Source organism: Pelobates fuscus, chromosome 3 (genome assembly GCF_036172605.1).
Source record: "Pelobates fuscus isolate aPelFus1 chromosome 3, aPelFus1.pri, whole genome shotgun sequence".
Lineage (NCBI taxonomy): Eukaryota > Metazoa > Chordata > Amphibia > Anura > Pelobatidae > Pelobates > Pelobates fuscus.
The window spans coordinates 146,290,849-146,313,479 of record NC_086319.1 but is presented as its reverse complement, the minus strand read 5'-3'; the positions used below and the strand labels follow the sequence as shown (position 1 = coordinate 146,313,479).

General features: G+C 40.6%; 1 protein-coding gene across 1 annotated transcript in view; it reads right to left on the bottom strand.

Annotated features, from left to right (window-relative positions):
* Window positions 1-618: 618 nt before the first annotated feature.
* Window positions 619-22,631, bottom strand: part of DOCK2 (dedicator of cytokinesis 2) — an 816,002-nt gene continuing 793,989 nt past the window's right edge. The window contains exons 50-52 of the mRNA XM_063447503.1: window positions 7,801-7,921; window positions 3,327-3,469; window positions 619-1,264 (exon numbers count right to left, since the gene is read on the bottom strand). Of these exons, the coding sequence (XP_063303573.1) occupies window positions 1,190-1,264; window positions 3,327-3,469; window positions 7,801-7,921 (339 nt within the window). The 3' untranslated portion in view covers window positions 619-1,189. The remainder of the gene's footprint in view (window positions 1,265-3,326; window positions 3,470-7,800; window positions 7,922-22,631) is intronic.

Genomic DNA, 22,631 nt, shown 5'->3' with positions numbered 1-22,631 from the left:
ATACAGTTAAACATTACTTTCCAGTAGCCCAAAATACTCGGAATATGGGGGTAGTTTTTCTGCAAGCCACTTGGTAGGGAAGGGGTTAAAAAAAAAACAACGCATTTATTATTAAAAAGATCCCTTTATTGTTAATATCAAGCAAAAAGCACATACTAGAAAACACAGAATAAATGAATAGCATGGTAAAATATAAGATGCTAATTAAATGTATGCATAATTAAACATGAAATGCAATTATAAAAAGATAGCTAGAAAGTATAAATACTTTCTGGACAAATAATAGAGCATGAAAATTACGTTACTGCATATCCAAAAATGAAAGTTTGAGGTGAACTTTTTAACACTGATATAACTTTTTATAAAATTGATATAGGTGAATGTCGTAATAATATGGTATATAGTTTTGTAAAATATTGTATAGTGCAGAATGGTTAGAATAATATAGAATGGTTAAAAATATCACCGAAAAAAAATAATGGAAATGGCAAGCTTTGTTTTGTGGTGACCACAATATCTTATATCGATCCATGTCAGGTATGGATATCAATGCACTTATACTGTAAAGATTATTGTTTAAGATTTGTAAACAAATTTAATAAAACTAGATAGATTTACTCCATAAAAAAATCCTTCTGCTTAATTATTTTCCAAAATGTCCTAATGGCTTAATATAGCACATATATAAACCTGGTAAAAACCTGGAATCTGTATTGTATAGAGTATTGCAGCCCTCCCTACACCTCCCTACACATCTCTCCCTGATTTGTTTTGTTATCCATGCATACGTCTGCACAATGCTGCATGAGATGGGAATGCAATTTATAGTTGCTTTGTGATCATTTGAGGAACGATTGGCATTCAGATGTATTAACTTGTTTTTCTATAACCTCTTCTATAACCAATGTTGGAGTGATGGTGAATGTAAGAGGGGTTAAGTTAGACATGGTAGATAATAAAAGTGTTCTAGAATGGGTGAAGCTCAAACAGACCTGTGATGACTTCAATGATCTCTGTGTTTTAAGAGTTGAGTAAAAAAATATCTGTTTTACTAAAGAAATGTAATGTTTCAATACAAAACTTTTTTTTGTCATACTATATAAACAAAGTTGCCTGGACGTGCAAAACCTTAAAGTAAATGGTATTCTTTTTGGAGTATGTATTTTCACAAAAAGAAAACACAATAGAATTACATTTCCATTGGAAATTGCTCGGCTTGCTGATCAGCTGACTGTTTCACTTCATCGGGAGTCTTATAGGTACGCTACAAGAAAAAAGACACAAAGTAAAATATTTTACAAAATAAATCAGCTTTAGCACAACATTGTCCTTTCCATGTGTCTCTATCCCTCCCCTTCCTGTCTGTCTGCATATTTTGTGTCTGCTATCATTCATATAATATCTATCTCTATACAACTAAACTATATATATATATATATATATATATATATATATATTCACATTTTTTTGTATTAACAAAATGTTATTATTAATAAGATGATCAAAATAAGAAACATACAATGATAAGACTTATTTTAACATGTGCATCACAAACAAATTAACTGGTAAATTCTTAGATAAATCACCTTGTAATGATTATATATATATTATATATATATATATATATACTAAAGGAGCACTATAGGGTCAGGAACACAAACATGTATTCCTGACCCTATAGGGATAAAACCATCATCTAGCCCCCCCTCCCCCCTCCCCCCAGTCCCCTCATGCCTCCCTAAATATAGTAAGTCTTACATGTATTTAAGTCTGCAGCTGCATGCTTTGTGCCTGTTTCCTTTTGACCTCCCCATTGCCTGCTGACATCAGCAGAAGTGGTAGCCTGATCCAATCACAATGCTCCCCCATAGGATTGGCTAAGACTGACAAAGAGGCAGCTCAGAGGCAGAGCCAGCACAATTCAAACACAGCCTTGGCCAATCAGAATCTCCTCATAGAGATGAATTGAATCAATGCATCTCTATGAGGATGTAACGATACCTTACCTTTCCTCTTCGGACCCGCGCAGCACAACGTTCACTCAACTCACTTCCGGTGAGCAGCACAGCCCTTATGACGCCGGCCGCTCACAAGACGCCCACATTTATGAAGCGGCGCATGCGCACCATAGTCGGCGAGATAATGCTGACGTAGCTCAAACGCGACCACGTTCCCGGACCTTTTTGGGGTGTGTTTTTAAAGCAATAAACCCCACACTATATAAGGGTGCCCCTGTCAGTTGTCAGGCGCCCTAGTGTGGTTCTTGTTGGTTCCTCTGGTGCTTCTTGATATCCTGAGTGTTTTTCCTGTTATTTGACTATTGGCTTTCTGTTTTGACTATTCTGCTCTCTGGTTATCTGTATTTTGGCTTTGCTATATCGTTTGTCCATCTTCTGTACTCCCTTGACCTCTAGCTATCCATTTGACTACTCTCAGACGATAGTCTGGCCACTCTAAGGTCCGGTATACGTCTTCCTCTGGGTTATACTCTGTGTGAAGGGGTCACTGTCATGACACAGGAAAGTTCAGTGTCTGCAGAGGGTGGAGACACTGAATGTTTTGATGCATTTTAGGCAGCCATGACCTAGGAAGGATCTCTAACAGCCATCTGAGGAGTGGCCAGTGAAGTTATCACTAGGCTGTAATGTAAACACTGCATTTTCTTTGAAAAGACAGTGTTTACAGCAAAAAGCCTGAAGGTAATGATTCTACTCACTAGAACAAATTCAATAAGCTGTAGTTGTTCTGGTGACTATAGTGTCCCTTTAATTACTGCAGGAGAATGTTTGAGATCAGTAGACTAGAGTCATGGTTTTACAGTTGTTTTTGTTTAACTGTTCTTATGGAGACATTTTGAAAAAGAAAAAAAAGTAGGTAAAAAAATAGGGTTGAAAATAGTCATAGAAATATTCGCATTAAAAAAATCTTGATTTTTCAAATGTGTTCCTATTTGTCTTAAGAATACTAGGAACTTTTAAAAAAATAAATACATAAACAAAATCCCACAAAAACTTACATTTATTGCAGTGGCAGCACCGTTTCCTATTCCACTATTCCACCATCGGTCAACAACCCTGATCACTTTTGCTCATATAGCAGCATGGAATGGAAATGACACATATGCAGAAAATATTGTCTATAATTTAAGTCTGGAAAATGCATAAACCATGTGTTCCTCTTTCATTTGCAATGCTGCATCTACATCTCAAAAGCACTTCACTAAGATGAATTGATTTTGATGCTAGACTGCCCATTTAAAGCGTTTTCAAAGCAAGCTGTATAAATATTAAAACTACTTACAAAATTGGATGATATATGTTACTTACCATTGTTTTAAAGAACTGGTTCACTTTACTTTTCTTCAAAGTTTTTTTTTCTCCCTCAAAAGAAGGAATGCTTTGTTGACTCAGTCTATGAGACTGATTCTGGTCCTCAGATGGAGGCCCATTGGCAACTGATAAGGTTAATGCTGACAATAGAAACAAATACAATTAACTTTTGTTTTTATTAAAATCTATACATTTAATAAATTAATTGTGAATATATGTTATTCCACTGACAAACAATAATGTGAACAGTATTGTATCTAATTTATTTATATATAATGGTGAGCTTTGTTACTATTATATTTCACCAAAAGTTTATTTAAACTTATCACAATGTGTTAACATTTTCAGACATGGACCTGATGTTGTACTGATGGGCACTAGAGAGTGAAAACAGTGCATAAGCAGTTGGGGGAACAAATACAATTTAAATACATATAAAAAAGACAGAAAAAAAACCCATAAAAGTAAGCTTTAAAAGGAAACTATAGTACCAGGAAAACAAAGTTGTCCCTCGGCGCTGGCTCAGGTTCTGCTCCTTCCCCTCCGTGAGCTGGCAGGGGAGACCTAAAGCGCATGCGCAGCAATGGCTAGCATAAGTACTTCCCCAATAGGAAAGCATTATGCAATGCTTTCCTATGGAGTTTCGAGTACATAGCGTGAAGACATCCAGTGTCAGTTAGGTGACCAAAAGTCGCTTAATGAACCGGAAGTACCTCTAGTGGCTGTCTGGTAGACAACCGCTAGAGGTGGAGTTAACAAACAAAAGCAACTATTGCAGTTTATTAAAAAAATATATCTTTGCTGAGTTACGGGACCTGGGAATGTGCACCCAGACCACTTCAATGAGATAAAGTAGTTTTGGTGCCTATAATGTCCCTTTAAGATTTCTGTCAATTACCTCCAAATCATACTCTTCAAAATTGCAAGTCTAAACTTTAGTAAAAGTTGATGTGGATTCTTGGATAGCTATGCTGTGATAGCAATGTTGATAGATCTTGCATGGACTTATGATAAAACCAATGGAGAGCATATAAAAATAAAGTGACATATTTTTCTCTGTGATTTTGATCATCTGCCATTAGGGTATAGTCATATTAAAATAAACACCCTAAAGTAAGCACTAGGTTTTTAATGGTCTGGTAGATAGTCACAAAAAAAAGGACAACCTATAATTGGTCTTTGATCATAAATTAAGAGCATACACAAAATGTTTGCACAAACAGGGAAAATTAACTAATAGACAAAATTAAAGAAACATTAATATAAATCAGTGCTTATTATCAGGGCTGTATTTACCGCAAGGCGGCACTTTCAGTGTGGGCGGCAAAAAACGCTGCATCAAAATGCCCTGTGTGCTGCATTATTAGCCTTGTGTTATGGGGGGGCCCAAGATTTGGCTGCTGGCCACCTTAGTGCCCCCTGAAGGCGGGTGGCTGCAGATATTTCAAGCAGGAGGTAAGGGGGTGCTGCCCTCTGTGCTCTTCTTGTTCTGCTCCCTTACATGCCCTGATGTGATGCCAAGAGCTAGAATATGATGTCACTCCGGCCCTAGCATCAATAAGTGGTGCGTTGGGGAGCAGAGCAAGAAAGTTACAGCTCCTTCGCCATAGCTGTCCATTGTGTATTTTTGGCTATTTGAAAATAGGATCTGCCAAATATACAGTCAGGTCCATAAATATTGGGACATCGACACAATTCTAATCTTTTTGGCTCTATACACCAACACAATGGGTTTGAAATGAAACAAACAATATGTGCTTTAGACTGCAGACTTTCAGCTTTAATTTGAGGGTATTTACATCCAAATCAGGTGAACGGTGTAGGAATTACAACAGTTTGTATATGTGCCTCCCACTTTTTAACCCCTTAAGGACACATGACATGTGTGACATGTCATGATTCCCTTTTATTCCAGAAGGGCTTAAGGGACCAAAAGTAATGGGACAGATTAACAGTCATAAATCAAACTTTCACTTTTTAATACATGGTTGCAAATCCTTTGCAGTCAATTACAGCCTGAAGTCTGGAACGCATAGACATCACCAGACGCTGGGTTTCATCCCTGGTGATGCTCTGCCAGGCCTCTACTGCAACTGTCCTCAGTTCCTGCTTGTTCTTGGGGCATTTTCCCTTCAGTTTTGTCTTCATCAAGTGAAATGCATGCTCAATCGGATTCAGGTCAGGTGATTGACTTGGCCATTGCATAACATTCCACTTCTTTCCCTGAAAAAACTCTTTGGTTGCTTTTGCAGTATGCTTCGGTTCATTGTCCATCTGCACTGTGAAGCGCCGTCCAATGAGTTCTGAAGCATTTGGCTGAATACGAGCAGATAATATTGCCCGAAACACTTCAGAATTCATCCTGCTGCTTTTGTCAGCAGTCACATCATCAATAAATACAAGATAACCAGTTCCATTGGCAGTCATACATGCCCACGCCATGACACTACCACCACCATGCTTCACTGATGAGGTGGTATGCTTTGGATCATGAGCAGTTCCTTTCCTTCTCAATACTCTTCTCTTCCCATCACTCTGGTACAAGTTGATCTTGGTCTCATCTGTCCATAGGATGTTGTTCCAGAACTGTGATGGCTTTTTTAGATGTTGTTTGGAAAACTCTAATCTGACCTTCCTGTTTTTGAGGCTCACCAATGGTTTACATCTTGTGGTGAACCCTCTGTATTCACTCTGGTGAAGTCTTCTCTTGATTGTTGACTTTGACACAAATACACCTACCTCCTGGAGAGTGTTCTTGATCTGGCCAACTGTTGTGAAGGGTGTTTTCTTCACCAGGGAAAGAATTCTTCGGTCATCCACCACAGTTGTTTTCCGTGGTCTTCCGGGTCTTTTGGTGTTGCTGAGCTCACCGGTGCGTTCTTTCTTTTTAAGGATGTTCCAAACAGTTGATTTGGCCACACCTAATGTTTTTGCTATCTCATTGATGGGTTTGTTTTGTTTTTTCAGCCTAATGATGGCTTGCTTCACTGATAGTGACAGCTCTTTGGATCTCATTTTGAGAGTTGACAGCAACAGATTCCAAATGCAAATAGCACACTTGAAATGAACTCTGGACCTTTTATCTGCTCCTTGTAAATGGGATAAAGAGGGAATAACACACACCTGGCCATGGAACAGCTGAGCAGCCACTTGTCCCATTATTTGGTCCCTTGAAAAGTGGGAGGCACATATACAAACCGTTGTAATTCCTACACCGTTCACCTGATTTGGATGTAAATACCCTCAAATTAAAGGTGAAAGTCTGCAGTTAAAGCACATCTTGTTCATTTAATTCCAAATCCATTGTGGTGGTGTATAGAGCCAAAAAGATTAGAATTGTGTCGATGTCCCAATATTTATGGACCTGACTGTATATCCTTACTTGCTATTTAAATCCATACTAAATGTTATACTCCAACCCATGTAACAAATATGAGTATGGGCTTCTTGGGTTTCAATAAGGCCATGCCTGTACATTCTTCCAGTCTGTCCTAACTTGGAGATAAGGATATGTGCTAAATGTACCTGCTAATTTTTCAGAGCATTCTAGCATATGTAAAATATTCTGTTTATCTGGAAAAAACTTATGATGAAAATAATAATCTGTGAGTGTATGATATAGAGTGTGTGTGTCTGTCTGTGAATATGTGTGTACCTGTCAGTGAGTGTGTGTATGTGAGTGAATGTGTGTGTACCCATCAGTGAGTGTGTGTATGTGAGTGAATGTGTGTGTGTGCATGTGTGTGTTAATGTGTCTAACAAAGCGTGTCAAATCAGTAAGGATGTGTGTGTATTTGTGTGTAGGTCAGTGTGTGACTGTCAGTGAGTGTATGTGTATCTGAGGGTGTGTGCCTGTCAGTGAGAGGGTGTGTCCAGTATGTGACTGTCAGTGAAAGTGTGTGTTGGTTAAACAGTGTGTATTCCGGTGACTATGTCTGTCAATGAGTGTATGTCAGCGCATGTATCAGTGAGGCTATGTGTCTGTCAGTCAAAAGAGTGCCTGTTGGTCTTAAACAGGAATACTAGGGGGTGTCCGAGTTAAGTCATGCCTAGTACAGTACAAATCCAAAATACACCACTGCTTACAATGGTAGATAGTAAGAAGAGTGCTAGAGTGAAAAGACCATTCTCGTAGAGGCTGAATAGTAACTTTCCAACTTGACAAATCAAAAAGTACTTTTGTAGGTAAAAAGTCCCTAGCAATAATCAGAAATATGCAGCAAGAACAAATAACAACAGGATAACATCAATAGAAAGAAAAGGTTCATAAAACCAACATGATTTAATTCCCCACATAATAAAGCTCTCCTGACTCCTAGCTTGTACATATAGCTAATGTGTACATCATTAGGGTTTACAGTCAGGTGCAGAGCAATGCAATATTCACTCAGAAGAACATCTTTGGTGAGTTGTTACAAATGGCATCTTCTAACAATGTGAGAAGTTTTGGCATGAAACAACAAGAAACTACCTGGAATAGTTGGCATTGAGCGACTTGCAAAGCTCATTTGCTTGAGAACAGATGACACCTGAGGAGCTGCCATGTGGTCCGAAAGATTGGTGTCACTCATAAATTCTTGCTTTCTTGAAAGCTATAAGACAGATATCAAATGTAAATACAAGATCTACAACAATTTTGAAAGCTAGAAAGATATGTAATTTTCTGGAATCAACCAAAATAAAAAATGTTATATATATATACATATTTACATCTTCAAATAATAAAAGTACAATAAGCATTATATTTTTAATAATCTATATTAATTTAAACAAACTTTCACTGTAAATTCATCTACATTATCACATATGTATTTGGAAACAATTTGTTTATCACTAATTTAACTAACATATTCTGCTAGAAGGCGAGCTTCCTTAAGTAACTAACGTTTTTGAATGAATATAACTCAGCTGTAGAATAATTCTGACTCATATACATTGATGAAAATTAAGCTATTAATGAAACCATAAATGTATCTGGTCATATGAAGGAGATATATTGTATCACATAATTCTCATTTAAAATAAAAAAAAATATTACCTAGGTAAATATCTGCAATTTTTGGGAGCATTTTATTTTTTATTTAACTAATCACTCACAAGTAACCATGACCCGACTGCCATATCAGGAAAAGTCCTCCATGACTTGGTATGGAGTGGTTCCTTTCTAGTTCCATGAAAAACAGCCTGAATCCATTGTGAGCAGACCCATGCAAAGAGCTAGGTTGCACTACAAAAACATGCAGGGTGTAGCCCGCCTTCCAAATACCCAAACGGGGTCATGGTTCTGATTCACAAGAGGCTACGGCTCCCATCAAGGCCCGGGCTCAAAGAAACGAGGAGCTGAGATGCTCTGCGGAGGGCCTCACCTTGGTTCTCTCCACGGGGAGTAGGAGTGGGAGATGAGCCGAGCATAGAGATAGACTCTCTGGCCAGGCCCATTGGGTGATCACATGTAGAAGCACAGTTTCTAACCTACATGCCAATTTACCTTTGGACTCTGTGGAGAATGGTTTACAATATTTTTTTCTTTCTTTCTTCTTTCTTTCTTTCTTTCTTTCTGTACAAGCAGCCTTTAACATGTTTTCATTTGCTATTGAATTAGAGAGGTGTATAACCATGCCTTATGTTCTCAACTCATCTGAGCATCTGAGTTTACCTAACATGTAATACTCTGCTAGTATTAGAGTGCTCTATTCTCATTTTCTCTTATTATATGCATGCCCAGTGGCTTTACAGCCTGCCTCTTATAATTAATTGACCGATCTTGACAATTTATCCTTGTGTGTTGTATCTTGTAAAGTCAGCTAACATGGTTTAATCTCTTGTTTACTGTCAAATTCTCTTCAGTTTCTGACCTAGTTCATTCTTGTCTACTTTTCATTTAATAATTTTTCATGGAATTTGCAAGTTCCTTAAACATCATGCAAATATTATACTATGTAAAATCTTGAGATGCATGCTGTTGCTCTGGTGGCACTGTACGCTTGTATATACGCATATGCACAACCAAAATAAAGATTGACAAAAAAAAACATGCAGGGTGTTTCCAAAGCAAATTACAGTTCAGCAGTTGGTGATGAAGCAAAACTGGTAAACTTTGTGAAAGTATACCCTGTGTTCTTTCATCTCAAAAAAAGGGTTTACCCCATTCTAGAACCTTCTCAGTCGAATTCTCAGTTATGTGTATTATTAGGGTTTTAACATATTTGCAAGAATAATTATGAAAAAACAAACCAACAGATTCATGTAGTAAGATTGTCAGGATTCCTTCAATTACATATCGTAAAGAAGGAACTCCTGCGGAGTCCCTTCCTAAGGCTCATTTCCAAGGTTATTGGGGAAGAGGAATAAAGGTAGATATGGTTACAGAAACCTCTTTCTCCTAGATGCCATGATGTTCCTCTTTGGCCCTGTCTACATTTTATGGTAGCTTCATCTACTAGCAGCAAGCTTCAATGAAAACACAAGTGAGAGCAATGTATAATGGAAGATAGCAAGATATGGTGACAGAAGCTACTTGAATCTCCACCCAAAATCATTCTGTCTCTGTGACTCTTTCCTCTTGTGGTTTTCCTCTTATCTCTCTCAATGCTCATTTAGTGTCTCCTTCTTAAATAATAGCCCCTCCCCTTGTCCTGTCTCAGTTAGAGTCCCCCAAGGCTCTGTCCTTGTTCCCCATTCTATTTCCTCTTTATACTGCCTCTCTTGGCAAACGTATTACCTCTTTGGATTCCACTACCACCTGTACGCTGATGACACCCAAATATATCTCTCCTCCCAGGACCTCTCTCCTGCTGTCCTGCAACATGTCACTGCTTGCCTTTCTTCCATCTCTGACTGGCCACACCTTTGAACCTCACATCCAGTATGTTGCCAAATCCAGTAGTTCTATCTTAAAAACATAGCCCGCATCTGCCCCTTTCTTACGCAAGATGCTACCAATGAGCTTGTCCATGTTCTAGTAATTTCCTGCATGGATTATTGCAAGCCTCTCCTGATTGGTCTTCCCAAAAGCCATATTGCACCACTACAGTCTGTAATAAATGCTGCCACCAGACTGATTTTCCTCTTTAGTCGGTTCTCTCACACCTCACCCCCTGTCAGTCCTTACATTGGATTCCTGTATCCTATAGGAGTCAATTCAAAGTGCTAACCCATACCTATAAAGCACTGAACAATTCTAGCCCCTCTTATATTTCTTCATAGATCCATAGTTATGCCCCTTTTCAGTCTCTCCACTCTGCCCGTTACCTTCTCCTGTCCGCTGCTCGCTCCCATACAGCTAACTCACACTTGTAGAACTTCTCGCGGGTGGCTCTTTTCCTATGGAATAGCCTACCTACTGCCATCAGACTCTACTGCCATCAGACCTAGTCTTCAATCATTTAAGAAGTGCCCTAAAACCCATCTCTTTAGGAAAGCTTATGGCCTCCCAGAGTAACTTTTACCTTACATACCTGTCTCTTGCTCTCTCCTAAAGGGCAGCACTCTACTCTCTCCTCCAGCCCTGCTTCACTCCCACCTTATTTGATAGCTATTTCCTGTTCTAATGTGTTTTATACCCCACTTCCTATAGACAGTAAGCTCGTTTGAGCAAGGTCTTTCCTGTAAGTTTTCTTGTAATTGTCCTATTTATAGTTATATTCCCTCTCTCATAATATTGTAAAGCGCTACGGAATCTGTTGGTGCTATATAAATGGCAATAATAATAATAATAATACTGTAAAGGGACAACATATATTCTACAACATATACCCTACAACTCTGTCATGATCCTCTTTCATTTCATCTTACTCATTGATACAATAAAACTAATTTTCATTTACCGTTTCTTTTTTTTTTTTTTTTTTTAGTTTAGACACACTGTAAACCATTAAGCATCAAGCAACAAGCAGCTGTGAATTTCAAGATGTGTAGAATTCAAATTAAAGATATTTCAGGAAACAGCTCACACCTGAAGACTATAAAGTATCCAACAAGAAATGTTATATAGATAGAAACATAGAAACATAGAATGTGACGGCAGATAAGAACCATTCGGCCCATCTAGTCTGCCCAGTTTTCTAAATACTTTCATTAGTCCCTGGCATTATCTTATAGTTAGGATAGCCTTATGCCTATCCCACGCATGCTTAAACTCCTTTACTGTGTTAACCTCTACCACTTCAGCTGGAAGGCTATTCCATGCATCCACTACCCTCTCAGTAAAGTAATACTTCCTGATATTATTTTTAAACCTTTGTCCCTCTAATTTAAGACTATGTCCTCTGGTTGTGGTAGTTTTTCTTCTTTTAAATATAGTCTCCTCCTTTACTGTGTTGATTCCCTTTATGTATTTAAATGTTTCTATCATATCCCCCCTGTCTCGTCTTTCCTCCAAGCTATACATGTTAAGATCCTTTAACCTTTCCTGGTAAGTTTTATCCTGCAATCCATGAACCAGTTTAGTAGCCCTTCTTTGAACTCTCTCTAAGGTATCAATATCCTTCTGAAGATATGGTCTCCAGTACTGTGTACAGTACTCCAAGTGAGGTCTCACCAGTGTTCTGTACAATGGCATGAGCACTTCCCTCGTTCTACTGCTAATACCTCTCCCTATACAACCAAGCATTCTGCTAGCATTTCCTGCTGCTCTATTACATTGTCTGCCTACCTTTAAGTCCTCAGAAATAATCACCCCTAAATCCCTTTCCTCAGATGTTGAGGTTAGGACTCTATTAAATATTCTGAACTCTGCCCTTGGGTTTTTACGTCCAAGATGCATTATCTTGCACTTATCCCCATTAAATGTCAGTTGCCACAACTCTGACCATTTTTCTAGTTTACCTAAATCATTTGCCATTTGGCTTATCCCTCCTGGAACATCAACCCTGTTACATATCTTAGTATCATCCGCAAAAAGACACACCTTACCACCAAGACCTTCTGCAATATCACTAATAAAAATATTAAAGAGAATGGGTCCAAGTACAGATCCCTGAGGTACCCCACTGGTGACAAGCCCAAGCTTCGAATATACTTCAATGACTACAACCCTCTGCTGCCTGTCACTCAGCCACTGCCTTACCCATTCAACAATATTGGAATCCAAACTCAAAGATTGCAGTTTATTGATAAGCCTTCTATGTGCAACAGTGTCAAAAGCCTTACTGAAATCTAGGTAAGCAATGTCTACTGCACCACCCTGATCTATAATTTTAGTTACCCAATCAAAAAAATCAATAAGATTAGTTTGGCATGATCTCCCTGAAGTAAACCCATGTTGTCTCTGATCTTGAAATCCATGTGTTTTTAGATGTTCAACAATCCTATCCTTTAACATGGTTTCCATCACTTTCCCCACTACTGAAGTAAGGCTTACTGGCCTATAGTTGCCCGACTCCTCCTTAATGGTTTTGCTAGTACACCACTGTCAGGGTACCTGTGGTCTCTACCTCCGAAAGAGGTAGAGACTTAGCAGTTCCTCCATCCGGACGGTCTGATGGCTTCCTTCCTCGCGGTCTATCCGGTCGTGCAAAGCCGGCCGCGAGGGAGTGACTGCCTTTTACAGCATCACGTCCGGAAGTACGTCAGGACACTACCGGAACGACCTGTCAGTCAAGTGCTGCAGGACCAATCTGGACGCCTCAGAGGCGTGGTTACTTTTCTGAACAGGGTATTTAACGGAGCTTCTCTCGTCAGCTCATTGCCCTGTCGTGGTTCTAGCTTGCTCTAGTCACTCAGTGCTTGTATTCTGCTTATCCCCTTTGGTTTTGACCCGGCTTGTTTATTCTACTCTGCTTACCTCTGTATCCTTGATTCAGCTTGTCTCTCGCTTACCTGTCTTCTGTTACCCTCGACCTCGGCTTGTCTTTGACTATTCTCTCAGTACTACTTACGTTAGTCCGGCCATTCTAAGGTCCGGTATACGTATCTGGCTACTGTTTGTACTCTGCGTGTTGGATCCCTGTCCCGATCCTGACATTACGACAGGGCCAATGGATCCTGCAAGTACAAACAGTCAGCTTGCTTCTCCTGATCCTAGGTTTGAAGCCATGGATCACAGAATGGATCAGATGGCACTTGCGCTACAGGCACTATTATCTCGTGCCAATAACCCACCAGAGGAGATACGTAATACCCCTGTTTCTCCTGTCGGTTCAGGTCTAGAGGTAGCCACAGTGGGTGCTTCTTCTCACATTACCCCCCCAGTACGCTATGGTGGGGCTCCTGAGAAGTGTCGTGGTTTTTTAAACCAAATTAGTATCCACTTTGAATTGCAACCTCGCTCTTATCCTACAGATAGGGCAAAAGTAGGATTTATTATCACCCTACTCATTGAGAAAGCTCTGAGATGGGCCAACCCACTATGGGAGAACGATAATCCATTAGTTTATAACTATAACGCATTTGTAGCTGCTTTTAGAAGAACATTTGACCCTCCAGGTAGAAAGGTTAATGCAGCCAGATTACTGTTGCGCCTGAGACAGGAGAACCAAACACTTGTGGATTATGCACTAGAGTTCAGGTCTCTGGCGTCAGAAGTCAAGTGGAACGAGCCGGCGTATATGGATGTATTTTTGAATGGCCTATCTGATGTAATCCTTGATGAGGTTGCTACTAGAGAACTCCCTGAGAATTTAGAAGATTTAATTTCGTTCATCTCTCGTATAGATGAACGTTTAAGAGAGAGACAGAACACTCGAGAGAGGAACCGGAGACCTTCTTTTAGGTTAGCTCCCTCTTTTCCAAGTCCTGACTCCACGGTATCTTTGCTTCCTGAACCTATGCAGATATGGTATACCCGCCTCTCTGAGGAGGAAAGACAGTACAGAAGAAGAGAGGGTTTGTGTATGTATTGTGGAGCCAAAGGTAATTTACTCTCGAACTGTTCTAACCGTCCGGGAAACGCTCGCACCTAAGTCTCTCTAGAGGACAGGCCTTGGGTGTTTCTATTTTGTCCTCTACTCCTAATTATAAAGATCACAGGCTTCTGCTACCAGTTTCCTTGACTTGGGAGAGGGAAGTAGTAAGGGCTATGGCATTGATAGATTCCGGTGCTGCGGAGAATTTTATCGACCAGGCCTTTGCGATTAAAAACAACATCCCATCCCAGCTAAGGGAGACACCCTTGGCCGTTGAGGCCATAGATGGTAGACCACTACTAGACCCTGTTATCTTTCGTGAAACCATACCCATTGATTTAAATGTTGGTATCCTACACGTGGAGAATTTATCTCTTATGCTCATTTCGTCCCCTTCTGTTCCGATAGTTCTAGGGTACCCATGGTTGAAGAAACATAACCCTATTATTGATTGGGAGTTAGGGGAGATACTCTCGTGGGGCCAGGGCTGCCAGGATAGGTGTTTAAGCAAGGTTTCTCCCTTGGCTAATATTAACATACCGGAGAATCCTACTCAGTTCACAGAAAGACAAATACCAGACCTTTACCTAGACTTAAAGGCAGTATTTGACAAGAAGAATGCCGATTCTTTGCCGCCACACAGGTCATTTGATTGTAAGATTAAGCTTTTACCAGGGACGATGCCTCCGAGGGGCCATGTATATCCTTTGTCTGTTCAGGAAAACTCGGTTCTAGAGGAGTATATTCGGGAGAATTTAGAAAAGGGATTCATTAGGAGGTCTTCTTCTCCGGCCGGGGCTGGGCTCTTTTTCATTAAGAAAAAGGATGGCACGCTGAGACCTTGTATCGATTACCGAGGCTTGAATAAAATAACTGTCAGAAATGCCTATCCTATCCCACTGATTACCGAGTTATTTGATCGTCTTAAGGGCTCCAAGATCTTCACAAAGTTAGATCTTAGAGGGGCATACAATTTGGTGAGAATCCAGCATGGTCACGAGTGGATGACGGCATTCAATACCCGGTATGGCCACTACGAATACACGGTTATGCCATTTGGACTTTGTAATGCTCCTGCAGTATTTCAAGATTTGATTAATGAGGTACTTAGGGAGTTTCAACATGATTGTGTTATTGTTTACCTGGACGACATACTAATACACTCTAAGGAGATTGAGACTCACCATAAACAGGTCAGAAAGGTATTACACAAACTTCTGCAACATGGTCTATACTGCAAATTGGAGAAATGCAGTTTTGATCAGTCTCAGACAGACTTTCTTGGGTACGTGATTTCTGGGGAAGGTTTTAAAATGGACCCTGAAAAACTCCAATCTATTTTAGACTGGCCTTTGCCCAAAGGACTCGAGGCTATCCAGAGGTTTATTGGTTTTTCCAATTACTATAGGCGCTTCATTAAGGGATACTCCTCTATCATTGCGCCTATTACCAATATGACCAAACAAGGGGCTGATACTAAGGTCTGGTCTAAGGAGGCTCTTGTTGCTTTCAAGACTCTCAAGGAACTGTTTGCCTCGGCTCCCATTCTAGTTCATCCTGATACGACTCTGCCTTTCTTGCTCGAGGTCGATGCCTCTGAGACAGGAGTTGGGGCTGTTCTATCTCAAAGGTTAGGGGTGGATAAACCGTTACACCCTTGTGGTTTCTTCTCTAAGAAATTATCTGGGCCTGAGAGCAGATATGACATCGGGGAGAGGGAACTGTTAGCGGTCATTAAGGCTTTAAAGGAGTGGAGACATTTACTGGAAGGGACATTACACCCTGTTACTATATTAACGGATCATAAAAACTTGTCTTATATTGGGGAGGCTAAGCGCTTATCCGCCAGACAGGCTCGCTGGTCCTTGTTCCTCACTCACTTTAATTATGTACTTACTTATAGACCTGGTTCTAAGAACTCTAAAGCCGATGCTTTGTCTCGTCAATATGAACCATCCACTATTACTGAACCAGTCCTGTCCTCCATAGTTCCTAAGGGAAATATCATCGCAAACACGAATCTTAGGATTCACTCTCCATTGCTTTCCGAGATCATGAAGTCTCAGCATTTGGCACCCAAACAGACTCCTGGGGATCGACACTTCGTTCCTGCCACTCTCCAACTGGAGGTGCTACGCTGTCTCCATAACAGCAAAGTGGCGGGGCATCCGGGCATCCGCAAAACATATGCTCTGGTCTCTAAAGATTTTTGGTGGCCTGACTTACGTAAAGATATTAAAGAATTCATCGGGGCATGTGAGGTTTGTACCAAGACTAAGCAACCTCATTCGCTCCCATGCGGATTTCTGCATCCTTTAGAGGTGCCTGAAAAGCCATGGTCCTGTTTGGCTATGGACTTCATTGTTGATTTGCCTATCTCTAAAAAGCAGACTGTTATCCTCACTGTGGTGGACAGATTTACTAAGATGGCTCACTTCATTCCCTTACCTAAACTCCCATCTTCGCCTGAATTAGCGGAGATATTCGCTAGGGAGATTTTCCGTTTACATGGGATACCTTCCCAAATTGTCTCTGACAGAGGCTCCCAATTTGTTTCCCGTTTTTGGAAATCTTTCTGCTCCCAACTAGGCATCAAATTGAATTTCTCCTCTGCCTATCATCCTCAGTCCAATGGAGCTGCTGAACGCACTAACCAAAAAGTTGAACAATATTTACATTGTTTCGTGTCTGAACACCAGGACGATTGGGTCAGTTTGATTCCTTGGGCGGAGTTTGCACATAATCTCATTTGTGATTCTACGCAGTCTAGCCCTTTTTTCTTGAATTATGGCTTTCATCCTTCCATCCTTCCTTCGGAGTCTTCTTCTCAAGGGGTACCGTCGGTGGATATTCATGTTGCCAATTTAAGGAAGTTGTGGGATCAGACTCGACAAATCCTTCTGCACAATTCCATGCTGGTTAAAAAACACGCTGACAAACGTAGAAGGGCAGCACCGGTGTTTGTTCCAGGCGATAGAGTATGGTTAAGTACTAGAAACATTCGGTTAAAGGTGCCGTCCATGAAGATTGCTCCTCGATATATTGGACCTTACAGGGTACTGTCTCAAATTAACCCAGTTGCGTATCGTTTAGCGTTGCCTAATGCCTTACGCATTCCGAATTCATTTCATGTTTCCTTGCTAAAACCACTAATATGTAACAGGTTCTCCTCCACGATCGCCCCTCCTTGCTCTGTGCAAGTGGAGGGTCAGGAGGAGTATGAGGTCAATTCCATCGTTGATTCTCGAGTCTCCCGAGGGAGACTGCAGTATCTGGTCGATTGGAAGGGTTATGGTCCTGAGGAGAGAAGTTGGGTACCTCAGGAGGAGGTGCATGCTCCCCGTCTCCGCAGGGCGTTCCACTCTCGCTTCCCTTCTCGCCCAGGTGTCTTCCGCCCGGTGGGCGTATCTGAGAGGGGGGGTACTGTCAGGGTACCTGTGGTCTCTACCTCCAAAAGAGGTAGAGACTTAGCAGTTCCTCCATCCGGACGGTCTGATGGCTTCCTTCCTCGCGGTCTATCCGGTCGTGCAAAGCCGGCCGCGAGGGAGTGACTGCCTTTTACAGCATCACGTCCGGAAGTACGTCAGGACACTACCGGAACGACCTGTCAGTCAAGTGCTGCAGGACCAATCTGGACGCCTCAGAGGCGTGGTTACTTTTCTGAACAGGGTATTTAACGGAGCTTCTCTCGTCAGCTCATTGCCCTGTCGTGGTTCTAGCTTGCTCTAGTCACTCAGTGCTTGTATTCTGCTTATCCCCTTTGGTTTTGACCCGGCTTGTTTATTCTACTCTGCTTACCTCTGTATCCTTGATTCGGCTTGTCTCTCGCTCTCCTGTCTTCTGTTACCCTCGACCTCGGCTTGTCTTTGACTATTCTCTCAGTACTACTTACGTTAGTCCGGCCATTCTAAGGTCTGGTATACGTATCTGGCTACTGTTTGTACGCTGCGTGTTGGATCCCTGTCCCGATCCTGACAACCACTAAGCTCTTTTAATAGCTTTGGGTGTATTCCATCAGGTCCCATTGACTTATTTGTCTTTACTTTTGACAGTTGAAATAGAACCTCTTCCTCTGTAAACTCACATGTAATAAATGACTCATTTATCCTTTTTTTTAACAGAGGTCCCTTTCCTTCACTTTCAGCTGTAAATACCGAACAAAAATATTCATTGAGGCAGTCAGCTAGACCTTTATCCTCATCTACATACCTTCCTTCTTTTGTTTTTAATCTAACTAATCCTTGTTTTACTTTTCTTTTCTCATTTATGTATCTAAACACAGATATAATTGCTTTAGTTTGATACATAGCCAATATTTGTAGGATTACAGGAATTCTGCATTTAAGTGAGTATTAGGTTATCATTATGTCACTCCTTACACTTTTCAGAAAGATTATGTTAAGATTCTGGCATCTCTTCAAACCATGATAAAAAAGGTGGGTTGGAGAGGAAGTAGGCATAACAGTACACATGAGCTTTTAAACTTTGCAGTAAGTGTGGAGCAAAAATGATTAATGCTATCAGAGATGGGGACTTTATCATTGTGCACTATGAAGTCCATGTTTTACATCTGGTAGTTACTTCCCACCCATGCAGAGAGGGGCAGCCTATTGGAGTTAAAAGTCTATATTTTCCCCTTTAGAAATAACATAGTCGTTTTCTCTTACCTGAGGGAGCAGTACAAATGCTGTGTGAAATGGCAGAGACAAAGTACAAATGCATCTGAATGTAGATTCCCATTTTTGCTGGCAATGTTGGAACTTCTCAGACTTTATATTTTTCTTGGGGTTCAGGATGTGTGTGTGTTTTCACACAACTGCTTTTTCATGTCTGAGGAGCTAAATTATGCTGCTGCTGTTTGAACCAATACCCCCTTTAGGATTGTGACTGCTACATTAGGAGTTTGTTTTCAGACAACTACTTTTTCCCTGGGCTCACAACTCAAGAGCCACGATTCGCTGCTGTTCTGCTGCACAGCTTTCTCTTTCTTTCTTAAAGGGACACTTTAGGCACCCAGACCACTTCATTTGTGCTGTGTCCCTTTTGCACTTAGTGCTGCTGTTTACATTGCAGCTCTAAGTCTGCCCTCAGTGGCTGTCTACTAGACAGTCACTAGAGGGCTTCCGGAATCGAAACGGACCTTTGGTCCGTTATCTGACGCTGGACCAGTGGCGGGTCCAGAGCCTGATCTCGGGAGGGGCACTTGTAGATTATTTAAAGAAATAATCCATGCACAATAACTAGTACAGCTCCGTGTAGTAGTTATGGTGCCAGGAGTGCCGGGACCCCCTCCCAGAGTAAGTAGTCTAACCGTTTGACAATTTACCTGGGGTCTGCTGGGATATGGGGCTGTAGTGTGTGTGGGGCAGTGTGTGTATGGGGGGCTCTGTGTGTGGGGGGCAGTGTATGTGTATGGGGGCAGTGTGTGGGGGCAGTGTGTGTATGGGCAGTGTGTGTATGGAGGGGCAGTGTGTGTATGGGGGGGCAATGTGTGTGTGTGGGGCAGTGTGTGTATGTGGGGGTGATGCATGTGCGTGTATGGGAGGGCAATGTGTGTAGGGGGGGCAGTTTGTGAATGTGTGGTGAGGAGGGTAGGGGGGCTTTTTTATAATTTTTTAAGATAAATACATTTATTGCCCCTCCCCCCCAACCACAAGGGATCGAGAAATGTCCCCCTCCTCCCTCAGTAAAGATAAGAAGGCAGGAAAACTGCACTACAGGATCCCTTTAGTTCATCTTCTTTCTTATACCTAGAAATCTCTTCTATTTTGTATTTGCCTCGTTGGAATAAACTGGTCATCATACACTTATTGTCCCATATACTATAGTTTACCATTTTCCTGCAGAAATGGATAATTGGGAAAAGCAAGTTAAATGACAGTGATGAGAATTGTAGATCTTCATCTTGCCCTGTAGAATGGTATAATAGCTAAAGAGCATGCATAGTATAGTATATTGGTATGAATATGCAATTGTATATTTAGAAAGCAATCAACAAAGCATGTACATTAGCAATAACATTCTTGTTTCCTGAGAAAAGGAAAGGTTCAAATCCCCTTGAAAAAACATTGGTCGAACTACCATATTGCATAGAAAAAATTTGGTCTCGGAGGAGGTATGACTGTCTCTCATTGTTAAGCCATCTGCGACCCATGGTTGTGTTTCTAAAGTCTATAGGTATATAAGGTATGAATTGGTCAATATTACATTGGTGGTTATTATGGACCACTAATTTATTTATTTTATTTACTTAGGTTCTATTTCTTGTTTGGTTCTAATACTATTGTACTAATTCAGATAATGTGAATTAATTCTTCCTTGCCGTACCAGTTCAAAATTAGTTTTTGCTAATTTAGAGAGATGTCATGTTTTGACAATAATGTATCTCTCATGTACTAAATTTCATCTTATGTATCGGTGTTTGTGCTGAAGCACAATAAATATTAAAAAAGGGCTACATGTCCACAAATATCTGTTGTGTATATGTGTATTGTACTACCTATATGAATATTGGTGAGTGTGAATAACTATGAAAATACAAAAATAAATATATCTACAAACCGTTTAGTTAACAGATACAAATTACACAGACATATGAGTACATCAAAATACTCTTTTCCTTAGATCTTAATCATTCAAGCAGCAATCAGTTCAGTTTAACTATGCCACTAGATGGCAGAATAAAGCCACTTTAAACAAATACAGACACAAAAAAAATGATTTCTAAACAGCAACAGCGTATTAGAAAAACTGTGTGGACATCTACTATGTATAATAAACAGTAATTAAATATTCACTCATCAAAACAATCATGGGAGCATTGTGAATCTTGAAATATAGCACTTGAATATGCATATAACAATATACATTGTACTAGTGGCATACATATAAGCAAGAAAAAGAGTGATAAATAAGAAATCTGTTATATTAAATGTTCAAATGTGGCATTTGGCTCCTAAAAATGATGACATATATGTCATGACATATTTTAAAAAACATATAACATTACATTTTTGAGCTGCACATTTTAATTTCTCACCGGAGATACCAGTCCTGGACAACACACTAAACAGAACAGTCAATATAAATGATTGGCTTCTGGTCCTCGTTCTAATTCAAACCAGTGTCAATTGTGCTCATGTTACACCATTTATAATGCTTTTACTGCGGTGAACTTGTCAGCAGACTCAGGGACCTACATTATCCGAACAGTATTACTAAAAACACTGTTTTAAATTCAAGCAATTCTACTGCAATATTGGTCCAACAGAGTGTCATGTTTATTTGCTGGGATAAGGATCTTGTAAATAATTGTAATGTCTTGCATATGTCTTAAATATTTTAATATTTGTAATATTTAAAATAAATACTGCCAATTTGCTTCTCTTTTCTGGGTTACCATTAAAAGGGATGTTGATCATATTATCAATGAATTTGCTGCAATGGTAAATTGTTCTGCTATATCTGCAGATAATATAGTATAGTCATATTATACTATAGTATAGTTATTCTATTTAATTTTTTTGGTATATATGTATTTATTTTGTGTATGTTATTTAGGCAATGCAAGTGCATTATTAGTATTATTGGCATTTACATAGGGCTCATTTATTCCGCAGTGATTTACAATATTATTAAGCGGCCTTTAACACTAAATAAAACAAACTTAAAATAAAAATTACAAAAATTTGACAGGAGTAGGCTGATGAGGACCCAGCTCAAACAGAGAAGAGTAAAGACACCAGCAGAGTTAAGCGGCTAAGAAAGGGTGTAACGGGGGTTAGAGTTGTTGAGCACTTTGCAGGTAAAAGATAATATTTGGAATTGAATCCTATAGGGTACTGGAAGCCAATGCCACGATTAACAAAGGGGTGACGTGTGAGAGGAGTGACGGGAGAGAAAAATAAGCCTGGCAGCAGCAGTCGGTACACACTGAAGAGACCAATAAGAAGAGAATTACAGTAGTCAGTACAAGACATTACATGAACTAGCTCCTTAGTATCATCTTGTGTAAGAAATGTACACATCCAGACTGGATATAAAGGTGGGACAGGCCCATGTGGCCTATATTTGCTGGCACAGCAGGGGCGTATTAGCCGCGAGGCAAACAAGGCATTTGCCTTGGGCAGCATTTTCCAGGAGGCGGCAAAAAAAGCCGCCCCCAAATGCCCAGGGCAATTGCCTTGTTAGCCTTGCGGCTAACTGACATGCCGTCTGGGCGGGCGGGTGGGCGGGCGGTCGGTCGGTCGGTCTGCTGGGCGGCGCTGTCGGGCGGGCGGGCGGCCGGCGAGGAAGCACTTCCTGTGAGCTGTCTGCTCAGCTCCCTCGCGCGCCGCAGAGTGAGGCTGGGAGCCTGAATATGACGTCATATTCCGACTCCGCCTCCCAGCCTCACTGTGCGGCGCGCGAGGGAGCTGAGCAGACAGCTCAGAGGAAGTGCTCCCTCGCCGGCCGCCCG